At 39.6% G+C, this 21,767-nt stretch overlaps 1 protein-coding gene across 2 annotated transcripts in view; it reads left to right on the top strand.

Annotated features, from left to right (window-relative positions):
• The window catches only part of CDH13 (cadherin 13), a 470,111-nt gene that overhangs the window by 392,726 nt on the left and 55,618 nt on the right, over positions 1–21,767 (top strand). For both annotated transcript variants that reach the window (XM_065640841.1, XM_065640840.1), the window contains exon 9: positions 21,295–21,477. In XM_065640841.1, the coding sequence (XP_065496913.1) occupies positions 21,295–21,477 (183 nt within the window). The remainder of the gene's footprint in view (positions 1–21,294; positions 21,478–21,767) is intronic.

The raw sequence follows: 21,767 nt of genomic DNA on the forward strand, positions 1-21,767 counted from the left end.
ACAAAATGCTTCCAACCAAACAAACAGAAAACTCTTATCTTCTGGTTTTTTTCCCTTTCAAACCTAGTATTTAGCCAGCAGCCTGCAAAAAGCCTTCTCTGAATTTTAATAATTAATATATTTTTTTTCTTCCTCTCTAAACTCCTCGAGCCTGTCGTTTGACTCTCAGAGCCTGAACATCCAGCATCCCTTAAATGCCTCCCTGCTTCTGTTTCCAGTTCCTGCTTCGGATCCACCAAGACTAATTTCAGTGGTGTATCCACTGACTCCTTTTTGCTGAGTGTTCTCATTTTTGTTACTTTTGTTACTTTTTGTTACTTTTCCCACTGTCGTTTTTTAGGGAAAACTCTGCTAGTATTTCATAAAAAGCTATGTTTCTGACCTTTGTCATCTCTTTCTGTCCCCATGTTTTTGCTCCTCTAGTATTATTTCTGGAAGATGTTCCTTTTTCCATTCGTTGATGCTGTCCCCCAGTGAACACTTCATCCCCTCCCTGCCTGCTTCCCTTGGAACCACCTTTCTGTTTTCATGACTTAAACTGACTGTTTGCTTATGACTTGCAAAAGTCCATGTACACTCTTTGCCTGCCTGCTATAAATCGAGTACCATCACTGTCTGCTTCCACACATCATCTCATTTTTTTCTTTTATGCTTTATTTCCTCCTCCTCAGCTCATTTGCTTTGACCACCTTCAGTCACTGAGGCCAGCAGTGCCCATACGTTATGTAGTACTGTCAGATGTTCTTAGATCAATGATTTTTCTTCATTTAGAAGACTGATGGTAAGGAGAGTGCTGCTGTCCTCAACGAGTTTAAAGGGTTGAAAGCAATCTTTTAGTTCCAAAAAAAGTTTGCAAAATCTAACGAGTTATGTGAGAAACTTTCAAAAGATACATAAGAAAAATCAATCCTGCTAAATAAGCTTAAATCTAAACCAACAGTTGTCTTCTGCTGAAATAATAAAAAGGAAAAGGATTAGCTATAGTATCGATATCCTTAGCTGCCTGTATCCGAGCTATGGCTCTCATCTAACCAGAGTGCTCCATGGAGATGTGAATGCAGGATTAGATTATAATGTAAATCTAGATTTTATGCATATGCATATCTATATATATAGAAACACAGACCCACAGATGTTTGCCTACCTAAACTGAGGACCAGATGTTTTATTGTCCTAAAATTGCACTTTCTGATATAGATTAAAACATAAGTGAAATGTGGTTTGGTTTTACTAGCCTACTTGACAATAACACAACTAGCATTTGAAAACAGAGAACGCTGTACCTGATTAACTGTTTCCATGTTGAACTAAGCTAAGAAAAAAGTGTATGTTTGTAGACAAATGAAGGGCAGGCATTCTAAGTTAGCAGTTCTGACCTTTTCAAATGTTCCATCTAAAATAATAATTGAAGCCATGGGTAAATAAATTCAAGTTTGCCTGCGGATGTTGAACTCTTTAATGTCCTTTTACTCTAACATAGCTGCTGCCTGATATTAATGGCAGGAACAGTTTTCTCGTGCCCCATGCTGGGGCTGACTGGCAGTCTCTAGGAACTGTTTTCTTTCCTCCAGCCGTATGATTAAAATGCAGTTCCGATCAATAAATCTGTGCAGTTTCTGTCAATGGTAAGTGTTCGCCTAGGGGTCTTCTGTGTCCCAGAGGTGTATCTTTTCCTCAGTTCTTCTGTATTCATGGGAGAACCAAATTGCAATAAGTCTTGTTTACCTAGACTGCCTGTTGAGATTGTTTTTGGACTGCCTGCTGGAACTGGAGCGAGCAACACAGAGCGCATGAACACACTCACCCGCTGGTAAATACAGATAGAGATGTTAGCAGTGAGGTACCTCTTTTAGCAATATTGGTTCCAGCATAGCCTCTGTGCAGCCTTTGCTTTAGGAAGATTAAATATTTAAGCGTGCACTCTTGACTTATTTGGCATGTTAGTAGGAAACAGTGTAGGGCGTATTACAAACAGAGCTCTTAGCTTCTGACATGTGATTTCAGATGAACTTCAGCACTTTTCAAGGACGTTTTCAAGGACGTCAGGGTTGCCTGTTTTCCCTTTTCTTGAATGAGGATTATCTCACTTGATCAATGAGACAATATGGGAGAAACTAATCAGTTTTAGATTCTCTTTATGGTAGTAGCAATTGCTTTAATGCAATCGATTAAAAGGGAATTTTAATGACATTACTAATTGTGCTTTTAAAGGAAACATGACAGCTATTATTGAACTCTTAATTTATTATCTCCCGTGGTGATCAGTTCAGAAAATCAAAACATGAGCTTTTAAAATGTGACATCCCCTGCAGTCTGACTTGTTTATTTCTTATATTTGAATGTATTATTTCTGAATCATGGTAAAATAGAAACAATGAAGCAATTGTATTCAGCACATAACTTTTTCCATTTCTCATTTTTGTGTTATGGGAGATGCAAGAGAAAGGTAATAATCCTACCTGAATTCAGCAGAAGGTAGTACATATTTCCATGCATAGGTACAGCCAAGCACCTAGTTTGTTTCTTTAAAAGACTCTTTTCAAAGGGAAGTGCTAGACTGTAGCTCCTATATATCCGAACACTAGGTACTAGTCAGCAGAAATAAATGCATTCAGCTACACATTGCACATCTGAATTATTTATTCAGAAATAATAAGCGTGGTTTGTCAACACTTACACAGAGGGTTATCTGTATTGGAGTAAAGCTTTTGTAATGTCTTTCCTGGACTAATTTGTAAGTATTTAGGAAGCACCTTATTCACTTCTAGATGCCCAGAGTCCAGACTCTGGGTTTGAAGCTCACTTATTCCATACATTTATTTTTCTTAAATTCATAAAGTATGGGCAGCATTACAAATGTTAATGCTACTATTATAGGATCATAATTTAAAAATACCAGCATTCTCAAAGGACTCCAGCAGCGTGTCATTTCCCTGCTTTATTAAAATGAATGAACAGATGTACAATTTATTTCTGCTGAGCTATCATCTAAATTCATAAGCTATTTCTCATGTGTCTGAAATCCGTGTTGGTTTCCCATTTTCTTTGCCTTAGAAAAAAAAAAAAATTACACTCTCACATTTATCACTCTGGGGATATAAACGAGAAGTATACTCTCCACTTCATTCACTTTAGACTAATATCCTCAATACAATTTAAATCCCATCTCTTCAAGGCTATTCAGCAAAAACTAGGCACTGGAACACCTAGGATTCAATTGGAAAATTCCCTTGCCAACTACGCTGAAGACTGGCAGGTGGACTCGGAGGACACTGTCTGTTCTCTCTGACAGAATGAGGTGGCACGCAGCTGCACTTCATCTTTTTGGTTGGCGTTTATGATGCTAGTGGAGGTTATGCAATTTCTTGGCAACAAGTCGGGAAAAAACGGAGAAGGGCCGAGTAATGTCTGGGAAGTGGGAGAGGTGAGAAGGTTGGGTGTAATTGTAGTGAAATGTGCAGCGAAGGAACACACGTCAGCTGGCCCCAGCCCCTCCTGAAATGTGTTTTATTTGTCTTGCGGCGGTCTAGGAGCATGGCAAGCGCTCCCTGGAAGTGATAAACAAACAGAACAAGACAATGTAGAGATTAGATGGAATAAAATTATACAGGCTTAAAAGAACATGAAACAGACATGTTGCCATGGAAAAAAATGAGTATAAAAATCCCAGACAAGGTGCTCTCAGGCTATCGCCATCCTTATTTGTTGCCAAGGTTTTTGTGGGCCATGCAAGAGTGATATTTTGCACTAATTCCATGCAAGGAACAAGTGGATAATATGTCCTAGGGGTTCTGGCAGCATTTCTTCTGTAAGCGCTATTTCTAAGGGTTTATATTGTAAGCAAGCTGTAAAAATTTTCAATGCTTTGAAGTTGACAACAGTATTCTCAGGCTCAGATTGTGGGATTTGTTTGTTTGTTTTTGTTTTGTGGGTTTTTTTTTTTCTCTGACAAAAATCACTTTGGCAAAGACAGTTGCGGAGCAGAATGTGAATCAGTCTGCTTTCTTCATTTCATAGCTGCTCCGGAATTTAAATGCAGGCCTTTAAATACCTCTTTGCCAGACAATTCAGAAAAATGATGAAGCGATAGTTGAGATTTATAAAAATCGTTATTTTCTTCAGAAACTTTCTCTGCAGTGACAGGAGCAGTTTGTCCCTGTGGGACTGCTAGCAAAGAGTTGTTAATTCACTAGTCAAAATGGGGGAGTTGTAACTGGAGCAGGCATCTTTTTATAGTGGCCACGTTGCAGACAGTCTCAAAACAATTAAATTTGGGTATCTAGTTCTGCTCTTCGTATTCCCTTTCAATCCTTCCCCAAGCTGAGATCGTAATTATTTTCCTTTTCCTTACGTTTTGTTGCCAAAAGAGAGAATGACCAGCTAGGAAAGCAAATGCCAGAGGCATAATTTTCATCTTTTATCTGCGGTAGAGAGGGTGAATGTGATCTTGCAGTTACCCCCTGTATCTCTAGCTGTCGGTACCAAATCCACCGTAATGTAGAGTCTTGTGCGATGGGGAGTTAGAGAATGGAATCTCAGGGAACTCCTCCCTTGTTTCTGGGCACAGAAAAAAAAAAAAAAAAATTGGCGATCCAGTGAGCTTCATGGAAGTTAATGAGCACCATGGACCTTAAAAATGTTAGAAAACTATGTAAAAGTGTTTTGTTCCCCTTTCTGTTCTGTCTTGATTCTTGGATTTGGGTTTATAAGGAAATCTGCGGGGCAAGGGTTCTCAAGATATCCTCAAGTTCCTCCCTCCTATTAGTATAGTTTCCAGTATTGGCTTATTTTTCCTTCAAGGGCTTTGAAGATACCGTCTCTATGACCTCCCAGCCATCTACTTCGGTACTTGAGCTACACTGATAGTAGCAAGTTTTGCCTCATCTCTGGTGAGATTTTTCCTTGTCTCCGCTGAAGCCCATCTCAGCCTTGTCCACTATGAAGGTGATGTGTAGACAATCCTTTTATCTGCAGCAGCCTTCTGTGCATTTGCTATGCAGATTTGTTCAAGACCATGAGCTTTAGACATCTGCCTCTCCAATTGCTCTTTGCCTTCCATGCTGTGGGCAGGAATCGGGTGCTATAATACAGCTGGAGCTCCTCAGTGCTGAGCAGATGGAAGAATTCCTGCTTCTGTCTTGCACACAGTACTACTTCTTACACATCTCAACACAGTTTTGCTATTTTTGCAGCATTAAATTTCCTTTATTGTCCACGATTCTTTTCCAGTAGCAGAGTAAGTGACAAAACTAACATCTGCTATATGTGGTTTCTTCTTCTTTCATCCTCACAACAGGAGGAAAAGAGTGTATATATTTTGCACATTTTGATGTGGGGGGTTTTGCTGTTGTTTGTTTCCTTCTATACATGTGGGTTTGTGTTTAATATGGAGAATTTGGTTATATCATTTGGATGTTTTCTCTTTATTTGTTTTGGGTTTTGTTATAGAACAGGCTGAGGATATTTCATACACAAATGAGAGTCTATAAGCACTGGATAGGGAGCTTTATGTCCTATTTAGGCCCACTGGGATCTTCTCCACATCTCTCTGCTAATACACATAGCTTTTGACCTGCAATTCTCCTGCAGTTCCTATTTGGTGTTTTTTCTTAAGGTAAGAGAGTCTGACTTTGTGCCATGAGCAAATGGACACAGGGCCTTAGGAGGAGATTCTTCAATTCCAGAGTTAGTTCAGAGTGAGTTTCATTAAGAGAATGTTTTATAACCACATAGTATTTTTCATTCCAAAGGACCCCAAAGGAACATACAGAAAATGGATCCTCTCTGTGGGCAAGCAGAAAATTAAATTGCAACTTTCTGCTGCTTGCAGGGAAAATAGAGGTGTAAGAATTCTTTTCCTTTATTAAAGAATCCTAGTCAGGAAAGTTGCTTTAATTTCTAAAGAAGCATTGCAAATAATGGCTAACCCTGTTGTATTGTTACACTCAAAATCTTGTTGATGGGCAAAGGGGAAGCCTACCTTATACATAAAGCCAAGAATTTATTGTTAGTAAAACTGAAAACTAATCTAAGTCACCCCAATCCAACAATCATTATTCATCCAGATTGAATTGCAGCAGGAAAAAAATATTCAGAAAAATTTTCAATAATGGTAATATCACCGTTATAAAATTGTTGTACACATTCTTTTTAGCTTCTACCCCTTTTCCTGCTGTTATTTTCACTGTTTCCTAGTTCCTCTGTGTTGTAAAGTTGATGGTTTCATTCCTGTGTTTGTGGTAGGGATGTTATGGCAAGTTGTCAGCACCTGAGTCCTTGATGCTCATATTGATCATTTCTTCTTCCTCCCTTTGGGTTCATTTGGCGTCATTTTTATGTATTTGCCAACATGCTTCACATGTTGCTGTGTCTTCATTGGTCTGAGGCTCCATAGTACATCCAACTTTACTATATATGTTCTCTTTTACATTTGTTAGATACTTTATTGCTCCTGAAATCAGTTTTGTCCAGCACCAGTTCTGCATTTCTTTAACTGAACATTGGTGAGCTGTTTGTAGCCGTGAGGTCTCCAGTGTCAAGTCTGTGCTTTATGTCTTGTTATCCAGTGACTGTACTTCTCTGTACTACATCATTATGTGAGATTTATGAAACTTCGGTACTGTACAAAGATAAATGCGTAAAAATAAATTATCCAAATACTGTTACAGCGAAACCAAGTAGAACAAAGCTGCGAGCAGGTCAAGGAAGGTTCAGGCAGAGCAAGCCTGACAAAGCTCCTGAGGTCTGAGGCCTTGCAAACTCAAAACATGGCCTGTTAGTAGCAGTGGCAATACCATATTACAGAGCTACGTGGTTAACATATCGTTCTGTGTTTTCTAGGCTACAGTTAGCATGGAACTGGGACAGCACTTGGGTCCCATACGTAGCAGGAAAGAAGTTTGAGTATTGTGGCTGGTGCAGGCTTTGTGCAACCTTGGCCCCATGTCTTGATTGATGTGGGAGTGAGTGAGTGATGTGCACCGAGTCATTTTGAAGTGTAATGAAAGCTCGCCGTCATCATTAGTCCAATCAAACTGTGATAACCAACTCATCTCCAGGTCGGAAGGCAGAGTCTGTGGCCGTGGCAATAGCCTTGAGACTCAGAATAAAGAATATCTGTGGATCAGCACACTCAGGATTGTTATATAGGATGCACAACTAACTAGCAGGAGTCAGACTGAGCCACCGGGCATTTGTATTCATGTGAGAAGTGCCTTGAGGCTTTCAGGGAGTAGTAAGAGGTCCTTTTTTATATTTTATCCCAGACATAGTACTTGCTGCTCGTGGTGACTGAAGTACGGTGCTGGTGTCTTTAATGAGCTTCCCCAAACTCCATCTGAGCACACACAAGGGTCCTGGGCTGCCTGAATGTAGGACTGAGGCGTAGCACAAGTGATCGAAGTCTCTTTGCTTATAAGACAAATGAAGCGATACTCAGCTAAACAATATTAAAAATCTACCAAAAGTAAAAGAAGAGCTAAAATGTGGCAGTGGCAAGAAGGACAAATGGAGAGAACCAAGAGGACTTTTCTGAGCCACCACTAGAGTATGTAACCGGGAAAACTACAACTGAGTTATGAAATTGTGTGTGTGTCTGTAAGGAAGGTTATTGTACAGGTTAATACAGGCAGCTCTTTTCCTCTGGTTTTCCTTTCCTGCTCCAAGCTCCATGCCCCTGACTTTATGAGTGAAAATATCACAACTAATTGAAGTTGCAAACCCCAGCAGAATATTAAATCAGAAATTAAGCAAAAATGCTCACCGGTTAGAGCACAGAAATCCTGGGCAAATTTTCTAATGCAGTGTTACAGCAATTGGAATATTTTTTTTTCTCCTCAACTGCTCCACTAACTGAATTGATTGAATTAAATGTGTTCTGTGGTGCTAGCTAACCTCTGACCCCAGTTACTCAGGGTAATTAAGGGGGTAATCAGCCTGCCATGATCTGAGCTCCAAAGGAACAAGAATATTGTAAGGTTCAGGGAGCCTATGCTGGCATTAATCAGATGTCATCAGGGTTTGATTATAAATCCTAAAGACCACCAAATTGATACAACATGGTTTAATTCACTAAAAATTAGGTATCTACATACTAATCACCAAGCTGAATATTGGAAAGTGATTGCTTTTCTAGTAAGTGAAGTAAGGTGTCAACACTTCGGACTGTCCTACAGTTTAGTAATAAATATAATGATCAGCGTCAGCACAAAAGTAGCATTAGCCAGATTAAAAAAGATTTTGTTCTAACCTCAAATGGATTTTTTTCTCCTCCTGTTGGAGCTCCATTGAAATTCTTCCTCATGTTTCTACTCCAATTATGAGCTTACTCAGAAGCAAGAAATAGTGTCTGTTTCAAGCTACCTGCAAGCACAGCATTTTTCTCCCTTCCGAGGGGAGAAAGAGTGGCTGCTTACAGTGTATCATACTGCTATGTATAGAAATAAAGTGATATTTATTGTCCCTTAAAATGATTTCCCCTAGAACTGGCAAGCTCAGTTGAAATCTGTGTCTAGAAATGTGTGTTAGGATCCACTTAATTGCCGGTGTACTTGCTTGCTCTCCTTGGGAAGAGTTAAGTGTGGCAATTTTGATGTGAATGTCTTAGCGTATTATGTAGAGATTTGCTACAGAAGAAGGGGAAGCAGTCTTAAGAGAGAGGAAAAGCACAGTTGCTTAATAAACTAATTTTCTTCGTACACATCCTGATTCAATAAGCATTGAACCTTGTGGAAAAGCTTTTTTGATATAAACCAGTGATAATACCAAATGCTTATTTATCTTATTGGTGTCACCTGTATTTCCTGGGAATTGCTTTTGTTTGTGTTAGAAATGCTTGGAACTGGAGGATTTAAGTTGCTGCCCAAGTGTTTCCAAGCATACCACAGCATTGGCTGTGACCAGGATGAAGGAGCTGTATGGATTCTGGACACCCCAGCAAGAGTCAGCTCTAGTGATTCCTTCTGCACAAGTGTGCTGGACTTTCTGCTCCTATCCAGACTGAGCATGGCCTACATCTCTGCTAGGTGTGGTGTTCCTCACCTTCCATCAATGTATTACAGTGATGGTCTTCACAGGCACAATGACCATGATGTGCCACTGGGACAGGCCGTGTTGTTCATGTTCAGGTCACCCCTGAGCCCATATGAGGTAGGTCTGACAGGCTTGATTCACTGTATATAGACTTCATGGTGCACACGCATGTCTTTTTGTCCAAAACACAAGTGTAGCACCTTGGCCTGTCGTGACCTCCCTCCTAATTCTTGGTGCTCAGACACGTAAACTGAGGAACACTGCCATCAAACTTGTAGTCACTCACATTATCCAAATAGCTGAGAGAGAATTCATTCACCATATATAAAAATCCCGAGTGCATTCTTTATCCTCCTTATTAATAAAAAGGACCAAATGGATGCTTATCTATTTACAGCAAAACATATTCAGCTGAGCCTGCAACGGTGCTTGTGTTTAAGAAGGCCATGTCCACAGTGTCTGTCTACAGTTAGGAAAACATAAATTACAGATGAGAAAATGCAAGGGCCTTGAATGTTCCCTCTGTGACATTCTAGACAGGAAATAAGCACAAAATGGGCACTTACAAAAGGAATGTTTCATTTTTCTTTATTACAAATATTTTTCTTTCAAAAAAAGATGAAATGAGCATTTGCAAAAGCAGCTGGGCAGTGGGAGGTGGAGACCATGGGTATCCTTACAGCAGAAAGCAATAAGTCCATTTAGCATACTTTTGCTTTTTTCCTGACCTTGTCCACATCTGTGCAATGCCAAACCATACATCTGTTGCTCCATGCTTCAATCACTGTTCAGCACTGTATGTCCCAATATACACTTAAATCTCATGTGTTTTCAAAGCAGACCACCCCAGCTACAAGTGACATCCTCTCAAACTGCCTTTAGAAACCTCCCATCCCAGTGCTAGTTGGGGAGGCTCAGATCACTCCGTAGTCATTAGTCAAACAGTTTGCATTCATTCCTATTGTTCTTTCTTCTTGACCTTGAGAAAAGGGGAAAAGAATTTTTCTGTGCTAAGTGTGTTGGAAACCCCAGGACCTCATTGTTCCCTACCAAGGTAATGAGAGCTCTGTGCGTGCTTGAATGTCCAAAGCATGATGAAGAGTTTTCTGCTATGGGAGGAAAACAGAAAAGGAAGGAGACCATTAGTCATGAAAGTTCACCTGTGTCTATGATCGCTAAATGATTCTTGTATCATCGCTTTTTGATATAGCAGTAATATTTATGGTCAGTGAATGTTGTGCAAAGAGGATGTAGGCTAGATAATTTGAGAAAAAAATAGTGTCTATCCAGTAGAAGAAAGTGAATGGCAGTAGACTTCATTCATCACTTTGTCAGGAGATTTGGAATACTTATTGTGCTCAGATAGATCGGAATATGGAGCGTTCACCCGAAATTCTCCTTTCCCCACCCAGTTTTCCACAGAAAACAAAGTACTGGCTAGAGATTCCGGTTTTAAAATTCAGACAAAGTCTGTATCACTGCAGACAATACTGACTGTAAACTTCTATCTGTACCTCCTGCCTCCACTGGAACAGTGTGAAACCTTGCAGAGTTCTTATCTGCTTCCAAAAAAGAGTTTTCAAACTGGGCTAACTTCAGACAACTCTCAGCTGGAGGGGCTTGTAAATCCAGAGCATCTCATCCCCATCAGTTGGCACAAGCTAAAATGACAGAAGTTTGGGGAATTGATGAAATTCATTGCTAAAATATTCTAGAGATACAAGTTGCTTTGAATGTTTTGAATGGCGCTGCTAGGCACTGCTCAGCACAGACCATGCGGAGAAGATTAACCACTGTCAAAACATCTGTTGTTGGCAGCATGGGTCGTGATCAGCTGTAACCGGCACAGTGAATAACTGTCTTCTTTGAAAGCGATGTCCTCTCAGGGCAGAAAAAGCAAGATTTCTCATTGGATGCATATGCTGCTTTTTATCAAAGAGCCCAAAGATCCTGCCATTGAGAAAGTCTCACATATATCAAAATTTCCACTTCTCTTCAAACACATGTTGGCTTCTTAAATTGATAAGAGTATGGTTCAGTCTTGCAATATTAAGGTGCCAAAATAGAGTGTTTACATGGTGGTGTGAAAAATGTATAAAGGATTTGAGGAGCCCCACGTTAATCTGTCATTTCCTTGGACAGCGCAATCTTATTTGGAAATACTACTAAATTGTCACTCAGTTCCATGCACTACTATTCAATAATCAAATGTGTTTAACTTAGGTTTTAAACCTGATCTTGAACTAACTGAGTTCCAAACCATTGTGACAGTCACTATGAAGTTGCTGTCTCTATATATAAGTGCTTAATAGACTAATTTGTTATTTCGTTATTTATACACAGTTGAGAGATCATCATCATCATAATTTTAAACAGAGGACAAATAACCATTGGAGCTGGTTGCCAAAGAATTTGATAATGTGCTTATCGCTTAGATTCTTTAAATATAGAATCGGTGCTTTGTGAGAAAATTGTGCTCAACTTCAAGTTGTCATTATTGACGCTGAGTCACTGGAGATGACTATTCAAAATGCCTATGGCCAAATATTTAGAACAGACAGCAGCATTACAGAGTTAACTTTAATGAGACTATGTGCATTCAAAAAACTGTGAATGTATTTTCTATTTGGTGTTCACGGAAGGCAGGAGAAATACGCAGAAAAATCACTCTAGAACAGGTTACACATTTTAGGTAGTGATTTCCTGAGTAATACGCCATCATCTTAAAGGGCTTTTTATTTTTCTTTTTCCCCATCGAGATATGTATAAACCCTTGCTTGTCAGAATGGATTTCTTGGCATTTTGTTTTTTCATCAAATCTGTGCACAGTCATAGCTCATGTCAGTTCTAAGGGCATGTTTGGTAAAGTGTTCAGGAATTCATTGCTAAGTCCTCAAATAATAGAATATGGGAGTGAACAGATTTGTGGTAATAAAAATGTAATAAATCATGACATTAGCATTTCACAGAACATTCCTTTGTAACTCCAGTAGTAGTTATATAGATGAACAAAGATCCCTCTAGAATTTTATCTAGGAAATTTTTGTTCTTTGACCTGTTTAGAATGAAGCTGCTTTTTTTTTTTTTTTTTTTAAGAAAACACAAAACAAAACAAAACTTCTTCCAGTAGTTTGCTTTTGTATACCACTAAAATAGACTTTTCATACATGTATGAAAAGAAATCCTGGAAGTCACCTTCTTAAATAGAAGTTGCAAATTTCCTTCTCTACTTCCTGAATGTAAATACGACATCAATTTAAAAATCAGTAGTAGTTTTCATCTGCTGAAGCTCTTGTCACTGCCCAGGTTCCCTCCTATCAGTGCAGAAGCCACACTGCATTTAATCGTATTTGGGAGGAGCCTAAAGCCACTAGTTTCTCCCTTATTCCTCTAAATCTCCCAGACTTTCCAGCAAATGAACTGGTCTCTGCATATGCATGTTACAGTTGATGCTATCCTACCAGTCTCTCTGTTGTGATAAAATTCCCCCTTTATCTGCCACTTTGACGTTAGCACAGGAGTGAATTCATCTGTCCTGCTGTTAAGGAGCCTAAGTGGTACAGGTAGCAACTTCAGCAATTAGAGAGGACATTTTACCTGAACTCGTCCTCTGTCCAGACAAACCCCCAAAAAGTGACGGTCTGAGAACAAGGAGAAGGAATATGCTGCTTACAGCTCTGAGCATGGAACGAATGCATCCCACCTCTAACTGGGACGGGCGAGTGGAGCCGTCCTGGCGGCATGGGAGAGTTTGCATAAATTCCTTGTAATACAAGTAGGTGGCTTCCATACTTTTTTCCTATTAGTAAGGTAGTATCAGTGAGATCAGCCCTATGTGTTCAGATATTAATCTTCAGCACCAGAAAAGTTGGTTTGGGTATGAAAAAAATCTCTGCTACAAATGAGAGAGGAGCATTTAACAAGGCCTCCTTCCCTTCCCTCGTGACCATCGTTAGCAGAAGTGAAGCTGTGTGGATTGATGGGGGAAAAATCCTGTAAAGCCTTTCTGCTCCTAAAGTGCGGTGAATGAAAAAGAAAGAAAAATCCAGCTAAGTCTATTCTGTTTAAAGTTCATTCTATTTAAAGAAGACATGCGCTATCTTAGGAAGAAGATAGGCTTAACAATGCTCTTGATGGGAAGTGCACTGAGGAGGAAATAAGATGTAGCTGGGTTGGCTGAATACAGTGCAAGTGGTCTCATAAATGTGAAAAGCAGATATCTCCCTGGTCCCTAAGCAACGCTGACGCTGTAACAGGTGAAGAGGTGTCGTTTGCTCTTTCCGCTTGGTCAGATCATCATTTGCTATGATGCTGTTGTTTTAAACATAAGGTTTGTTCTACCTTGGGGGAAAGCATTTTTGATAGATAAGAAAATATCATAATTATTTCTTTGAGTTTTTCTCAAAAGTACATTAAGTGAAGTAAATATTTTAGTCACATTTTGCTGACCTCTGTCCACCTGGAGAAAGAGCGTTTGTTTTTCTATGATACGACCATCGTCCTAGAAGCTTCCATTGTATTCGTAGGTACTTGATCTATTTTAGTAATAATTGAATGCACCTTGCATTTATAGGTGGAAAAAATACTTTCTAAATTATTTATACGTTATATTCTGGGGGGAAAAAAAAAAAAAAAGAGAGAGAGAGGTATGTTTGTCTTCCTTCTGAATCTTCAGACAACTGTACTACATTTGATGCATACCCTGGAGGTAACACACTTTGAAGCAGGCACTCAACATATGATTAATACATGTTAGAATTATCTTTTTGCCTTCTCTCAGTGAAAGCGTGAGCTGGGCTGAGAAAAAGTCAAATCGTAGTGTAAACAGAAGTCTTCGAAATGATTCAAAAATTGTTGCTATTTTCAAGTGTCCTTCACCATCACTTATTTAGAGTCCCCGAATGGCTTTTTTAATCTTCTGCAAGCGCATAAATGAGAGGATAGGAATACAACATCAGCTCTGAATGGGGTTTCAGAACTGGTGTGCAAAAGAACCAGAAAGAAAAGTTCTTGAAATTCATTTGTGAATCTTAGGAGGATCTTACTCTGTAGATCTTCTGAAGTTTTCCAAGATTTAAGATGTTTGCAAGAGGCATAGAAGAACTCTTTGCATTGCCACTTTGGCAACTTTACAGGCAGCTCTTCTGGTGTCCACCAGGTCATCCATCCATCCCTCCATCCATCCCTCCCTCCCTCCCTCCCTCCCACCCTGTTATTTTTGCATTCCGTCCCTGCCCAGTCATGAATCCTAATACCTAAAGAGTTCTTGAAGTTGTTCCACTGAATGTCAGAGGCAGCTTGACTTCATCACAGTGGAAAACTTCTTACAGAGGGACTGGTACCTGGAATGCAGGGAAACACCCTGATTAATACCATTTTTCTTTGTTTGCTGTATTCCTAGTGCTCCTTAGCAGTACTTTTCCAAGCAGACTGTTGAACAGCAAAACCGGATAATGTCATGTTGAAACTCTCCTTGCCTTTTTTTAATGATTCATTATTCGTATCAGTGATATTAAGCATCTTTGTGTTTTTCAATAACGAGGCACAAATGTATAGAGACTGCAGAAATTGTAACTGTGTTACAGAGAGCAGAATTTAATCTTTGGCCTTCCATTTGACTAATTAATCTTTTAGATTTGTTGCTGTTGTTGCAGGCTGCAGCATATAGTGGACAAAAATACTCATTCAGTCTTTCATTATTGAGCAGTACTTTTATTTTGTAAAGTAACTGGTACATGCCTTGAAAGGTCACAAGGCATTTACAACACATAGCCTGTGAAATTCATTCAAAAGTAAAAAAGTGAAAATGCATCCAAAATTATTATGGTCAAGTTCATGTATTCAGAAAGATTTTTTTCTAAGCTACAATTGCATTCTTTCTGTAATTTTACTAGGGAGACAGAAGAATATTATGTACTTAAGAAAAAAATATAGAATAAGCTGAAAGAAATTATGTAGTGCCTACGAGCCAGCATTATGGCAGTAAAACAACGACAATTACTAAAGGCTGTTTAGGGGACTCATAGCTTTAACTTGTGTGTTGCATCTAATTTACATTGTCAAATCCTTGTCATACTATGATAATGCTTTATATTTACATAGTGTCTTTCATTTAAATGGCTTCCAAAGTGCTTCATATGTTGCTTCGTGTACAGTTTACATCAACTTAATCCATTACATTAATACAGCTGTCTCTGTAGTGAAATACAGCAGCTATTGGTGTCCATATAGTAAAGGCTATGCACAGTTTCAAGAGGGAAAATACCTTCAGAATCTGTAGAAAAAATTACCAAGAAAGTAATGCCAAGTTACAATTTTCCCTGACCACTAAATTGGCAATTAAATTGCTCATGTTGAGAGTTCAATACAAAGTGCAGTTGGTCAGGTCCTATTGTTTTTCACCCTGTCAGGGGCCCCTGATAGTGCACCAGCACATTTGGTCGTTGTGCTGAGATGAAAGCTGACTCAAGAACCATCAGTATCACTTTGTTCAGTGCACAAATGTTACGCTAAATATTCCCACCTAGTATTTCACCCATCTAGTCTGTGCAGTATGATGAGCTCCAAGCGCCAGGTTACTTGGTTTATTGTTAGCTGGTGAGCTGGGCTGGACGTCCCAGTGAATTCCACAAGAAATGTCCGTTGCTGATATTTATGAGATTCTTATTCCTGGTTGCTTGAGAAAGCAAACCTTTGTGATCACTCTGAAAATTCATTTGTCCTTGGAAATATTCCAGATACAGAGCTATAGAGAATACATCATTTCCTTAACAAGTGCTAGCCACTCAGGTGCACATATACTGAATGAGTGTGCAAAGGAAAAGACACAGACAAAGAGCAAGCAGATTGCAAAGATTGTATAAGCTTGTCTTCATGTTTTCAGGAAAGGAGATAAAATATGGTTGCAAAAACAGTGGACTTCAGTGAGGAGGGCACATACACTAATACAATTTCCCTGTGGAGCTTCTAAAAGACACATGTAAATTAATACATCCCATTATTTCTCATCTTTTATGATATATAGATGAGGGAACAAACACATGAGAGTAGCACAGAATACCTTCACCTGGAATGTCGCCCTGATAAATGCAAAGTGACATGCAGTTTTAATTTGTTTGTTCTTGACTGGGAATCACAGCATGCAGAATCTTAATGAGCCATGGGGTAGCGATCACCAACCCCAGACACGTTTATCTTGCGTTGTGTTTGCTGCTGTGGCAGCTCTTTAATTTGGGTATAGCAGTACCGCACACTGAGACGGTTTTTCGGTGGCTTCGTAAAGGTGTTAAGGTTATTACTGCATGCCCATGCTGCTGCTGGACAGTGCACATTCAGGTGATTCTGATGCAGTTAAGTTTCATTTGTTCCTCTGTGCTCTGAGAAACCAGTAAATAAAATCTCCCTTACTAGAGAAGCTTTAAATAAGGCTGGCAGATAAGAATCTAATTTTCATACAGGTTAGGTACCATTTCCAGTTTTCTTTGAGGCTGAGATGGGGTTAGTGCCTGGATTCTCAGGTGATAACATTTTGCAAAGTGATCTTTTCGTGTATCTGCCCCATGGCAGAAATCTGTTTTTTCCTGAGACCCTACTGAGCCATTTTGCTGTTCAGTGAGATCTGTCACTGTACTGTCCCACCAGTTCACCACAGAGCTCAGTGTGGCAGAGGATTTGGCTCAGGGTTATATTATATCCTGGCTCTGCCAGGAAACAGCTACTAAAATTAAGCTGTAATTCAATTTCTTTGTTTCCCCACTTGTCTTCTCCCTTTAGCTAGCCTTTGATGCAGGCCTGATTATTCTCAGTAGATACCTGCCACCTTGAATTTCCTATACACAGTAAGATAAAATTCCTGCTAGCTCAGAACCATAATTTTTCATTTTGTCTTTTCAAGCTTTGCCCATAGTTTGGAGCAGGCGTGCAAGATCCAGGGAGGGAAGGACAATGCAGCACATCACTCCACAGAGCAAGTTAACCACACGTATTCAAATGCTCAGTTGTAGTGAATGGAACCTCCTTCCAGCCAAATGCAGCTCTGGCCCAGGGTATTTAACTTCTAAGTTATTACTTTAGATATGGGTCCAGATGATAGCAGTTTAAATAAAGTACTGAACTCATCTATTTTATTCTTAATTTATAGTGGTGCTTAGGGGATGTGCAGATATTTAAAAAGAGTGAAATCAATTAACTTGTGATCTAATTATTTATGTTAGCCACTATGGGGTTTTATTTTAGAGCACTGATTCAGACTCTACCAGTTAAGCACTCTGCTCAGAGAATATAAACCTTTCATTTTGAAATATGATGAACCTGTGGATATCTTTTTCTCTATTTGCAAATATATTTCCTATTTTTGTCCTTTCATAGGTTTTAAATTCCCTTCTTCTGTTTTCGAAAGAGACTCAGTATAAATATTTCTAAATACTAGGAATTCTATTCTTTACATAAAGGTGGCTGAACAGGCAAAAGAGTTCACCATCTAGATAATAAACACTGCATTTTTCTGGACCTTTCTATTTCACAGTAGATACTTGTCTTTTGCAATCACAAATCTGTGATTTATTACACTTTTCACATTATAAATTTAGAGTAGACCCATGTGCCAACCTCTGTGATTTGAGCATTCTGCTTTTTCATCCATCTTGAACAGATCTTAGTCTAATGTTCCAGACAGCTTCAAATACCCTCTGTGTTTATATGGTCATTTCTCAAATGCAAAGAATGCCAGGGGTGAGTGGAATTATTTGGCTTGGCGCAGCCTTTGCCTGCAGACGCTGTCATTTCCTTGATCTGCAGGTGTCAGAAGCTCTGCAGTTTTATGCCCTCAGCAAGTTTATGTGCCCTTTCTGCACTACTAACTCACTGCAGTTGAAGCTACTGAGAACCCTTCCTAAATAAGGAGAAAATAGGAATGCAGAAGAAAGCCAACCCTTGAATTAGATATCCTTAAACTGACATTGAGTGCTTTTTGAACTAGCTGGCACATCATGGCAATCTTTTCCATCAAAACCTGGCACTGGTGGGGTAAGCAGAATAAATTCATCTCACTGGCTTCACAATTATCTACCTGAATAATATTGCCAGATCTTTAAATATTTTACCCTAACAGGTCTTACTATTCTTACAGGGTGATCTAGGGAGTATCGAAGACTTAGTTGAATCAGACTAGTTGATTAAGGAACAGTTTTTTCAGAAGGATCGATATGAATTAGGAACAGATGCCCGGTTAAATCCAAGGGTTAGATTCTTTAGGATTGGGTTCTTTGAAGTCCAGTCACCCTTTTACATCACCAAATAAGAATTGTTTGGTACTGAACACTTGGTGGGAAAAAGTGTGGCCCTTATGGTTCTCATGTCTCTTTTTATAGATGCTCAGGCTGAGATAATGTGAAATAATACAAAAATATCCATTGGGCTAATCACTTATTTTCAATTAGAAGTGTCCAAGAGGGCTTTCCAGTGACAGCATTTTGCTGAGCAGGAAGGAATACAGCCTTGGTAATCTTCCCTCTGTGCACTGGGTTTACATTGGCAAGGTTTTGGTAGTGGGGGGGCTACAGGGGTGGCTTCTGTGAGAAGCTGTTGGAAGCTTCTCCTATGTCCAGCAACCCTAAATGCCACTGGCTCCAAGATGGACCTGCTGCCGGCCAAGGCCCAGCCCATCAGCAATGGTGGTAGGGTCTCTGGGAGAACACAGTAAAGAAGGGGAAAACACCACTGCACAACAGCAGCTGGAAGAGAAGAATGAAAATACTCAAGAAAAACAACTCTGTAGGTACTAAGGTCTTTGAGAAAGGATGGGGAGGAGGTGCTCCAGCAGCAGAGATTCCCCCACAGCCCATAGTGGGGACCATGGTGAGGCTGGCTGTGTCCCCTGCAGCCGGTGGAGGTCAACAGTGGAGCAAATCTCCACCTGCAGCTCGTGGAGGTCAACGGTGGAGCAGATCTCCACCTGCAGCCTGTTGAGGACCCTACACCAGAGCAGGTGGTTGCCCAAAGGAGGCTGTGACCATGCAGGAAGCCCGTGCTGGAGCAGGCTCCTGGCAGGACCTGTGGATCCATGGAGAGAGGAGCCCGCTCTGGAGCAGGTTTGCTGGCAGGACTTGTGACCCTGGAGGGAGAACCCACACTGGAGCAGTGTGTTCCTGGAGGACTTACATTGGAGAAGTTTGTGAAGGACTGTCTCCCATGGGAGTGACTCCACATTGGAGCAGGGGAAGACTGTGAGGAGTCCTCACCTTGAGGAGGAAGGAGCTACTGAAGGGTAGGAGGTAGAAAAATTGGTAGTAAAGTTAAGCCTGGGAAGAAGGGGAGGAGGAGGAAGGTGTTTTAGGATTTAGTTTTTATTTCTCATTATCCTACTCTAATTTGATTGGTAATAAATTGAACTAATTTCCCCAAGTTGAGTCTGTTGTGCCCATGATGGTAATGGGTGAGTGATCTCTCCCTGTCCTTATCTTGAGCCATGAGTCTTTCATTATATCTTCTCTCCCCTATTCAGTTGAGAAGGGGAGTGAAAAGCGGCTTTGGTGGGCACCTGGCATCCAGCCAGGGTCAACCCACCACACTCTGTTATTTCCAAGATTCTTAATAGAGCTTTTTTTTTATTTGTTTCAAATCAAGCAAAAATATTATATTATCATTTAGGGTTAATTAAACTGCAAATGAGCTTAATGATCTGTCTGAAACAGCTCAATCACAACCTGTTACATATTAACTACCAAAATCAAAAGAATCTTCACATTCTTTGTTAAACATACCAAAGAAGATAGAAATAGCAAATTATTAATGTCATCCTTTTACAAAATCAAGTTTGAGGCTGGAAAGCTTGAACTGAATGCATACGCTCAAGTTATACAGCTAAACCAAAAAAGGGGTTGAAAATGTAAGTCAAATCTATTGGAAGAAAAAAAAAAGGTAACTGAACACAGGAAAAGACATAGTTGTCTCCTCCATATTTTCTATGAGGAAATCAATTTTACCTACTGTTTGTCCAGACTGAGAAATCTATGTATTAATAAAATGTCACTTTCTGGATTCAATATTCTCACAAAATTTTCTGTAGTGTTATGACTTCATGTGGTCCGTAAGGCAGAACAAAAGACATTTATTCTATTCAGGTCTTGAAGCCACTTTGGTGATTTTTTTCCCTTGGGTGATATAATGTCACCGATGATGTAGCTTTTAAGCAGTGCACGAATGGCAAAACCTATTTGTGTCATTAAAGTTTGTAATTTTGGACTTTTGAAGGCTTAATCCCTAGAAATGCTAAGATTTCCTAATGATCTATAATGGTACTGCTGATGTTCAGCACTTCTCAGGATTAGGTATGTTATCATTCTGGTTTATCCACCTATAAAGCAGGTATTATCTTATCACTCTTATATACAGTGCTTTTAGCACGTCAGCCTCAAGTACTTGAAAGGTGAGGAGTATTATTAAGTCTGACCCTTACAAGCTTTTCCAATGGGTTGCTTAATGTTTTTCCTACATAAATAAGAATGATGTTATGCACTGTTTGTCTGGATAGTAAATTAGAGAATTTTCTCATAGGGCTTGGCTAGCTGAAGAGTACAGCAGTGCAACAAACTTTACAAGGTCATAAAAAATTCTTCTACTGAAAAAAGAAAGTAACACTGACTTACAGTTATGCAGACAAAGTGGTAGCATGAGGTCTAATTATTTTTGAGCAACCTCCCCCCAAAAAAACAGTATGGGAACATTTTATGTGAAAAATGGGGTTTTTTGTATTGATAACAGTGTAACAAAAAATAACATGGGTGAGGGAATTTATGAATATAATAGTCCGAAGTGCAGAACTGGATTATTTGTAAATAATAGTACGTTAGAGGGTAAGAATGGTCTGTATTAGTCAGCCTCCTCTTCTGCTTAGCTGTGTGTATAATTCCCTTTCTGATAGCATCTGTGCCTATGCGGCACTGTATGTCTTTTCGGGATTTACTTTTCCACTAATACGAGATGAACTGTCATCTTGTATTCAGACTCTTCCAAAGCTTGATTCCTATCCCATTGCCGCTTATCTGCCATCTATTAAACAGAGAGCAGCTGTAATGTGCTACCTCATATTTCATGAGTGAGAATGTATAATTTAGAGCCTATAACATTCCATTTCAGTCAAGGATTACAGCTTTCTCCTGTTGTGGTAAATAATTCATGCTGGCGTGGGTCTTCATGTCTGTGTGGTCATTAACTGAAAATAGTAACGATTTCCTCTGTGTTGTTTGTGCTTGGTTTTTTTTCTAGTTTCAAGCCACAGTAAAGGAAGGAGTCACAGGTGTCATAGTAAACTTAACAGTTGGTGACCGAGATGACCCAGCAACCGGAGCATGGAGAGCTGTCTACACCATTATTAATGGAAATCCAGGGCAGAGTTTTGAAATCCATACCAATCCCCAGACTAATGAGGGAATGCTCTCAGTTGTCAAAGTAAGTGCAGTTTGCTGTTGTACTGTATTATTACTGTAAGGTCCACCCACTGCACTTACTGCATAAAAGAAGGCACAGCAAGAATAAGTTACTCAAAAATATATAGCTGGCTACCAGCCTTTGTCCAAAAAACAGGTATAACCACTTCCGTCACAGTAACCTTACTTCTTTAGTCATGAGGACCTGCCTGTTGATAACTATATTGCCGTTGTGCTTAAATAACAGCTAGTTTTGTGGTAAGCATCACAATTAATAGTGACACTTTACAACAAAGTTTTGTTTGTGACTCA

Source organism: Caloenas nicobarica, chromosome 9, assembly GCF_036013445.1.
Source record: "Caloenas nicobarica isolate bCalNic1 chromosome 9, bCalNic1.hap1, whole genome shotgun sequence".
In the NCBI taxonomy this organism is placed as follows: Eukaryota; Metazoa; Chordata; class Aves; order Columbiformes; family Columbidae; genus Caloenas; species Caloenas nicobarica.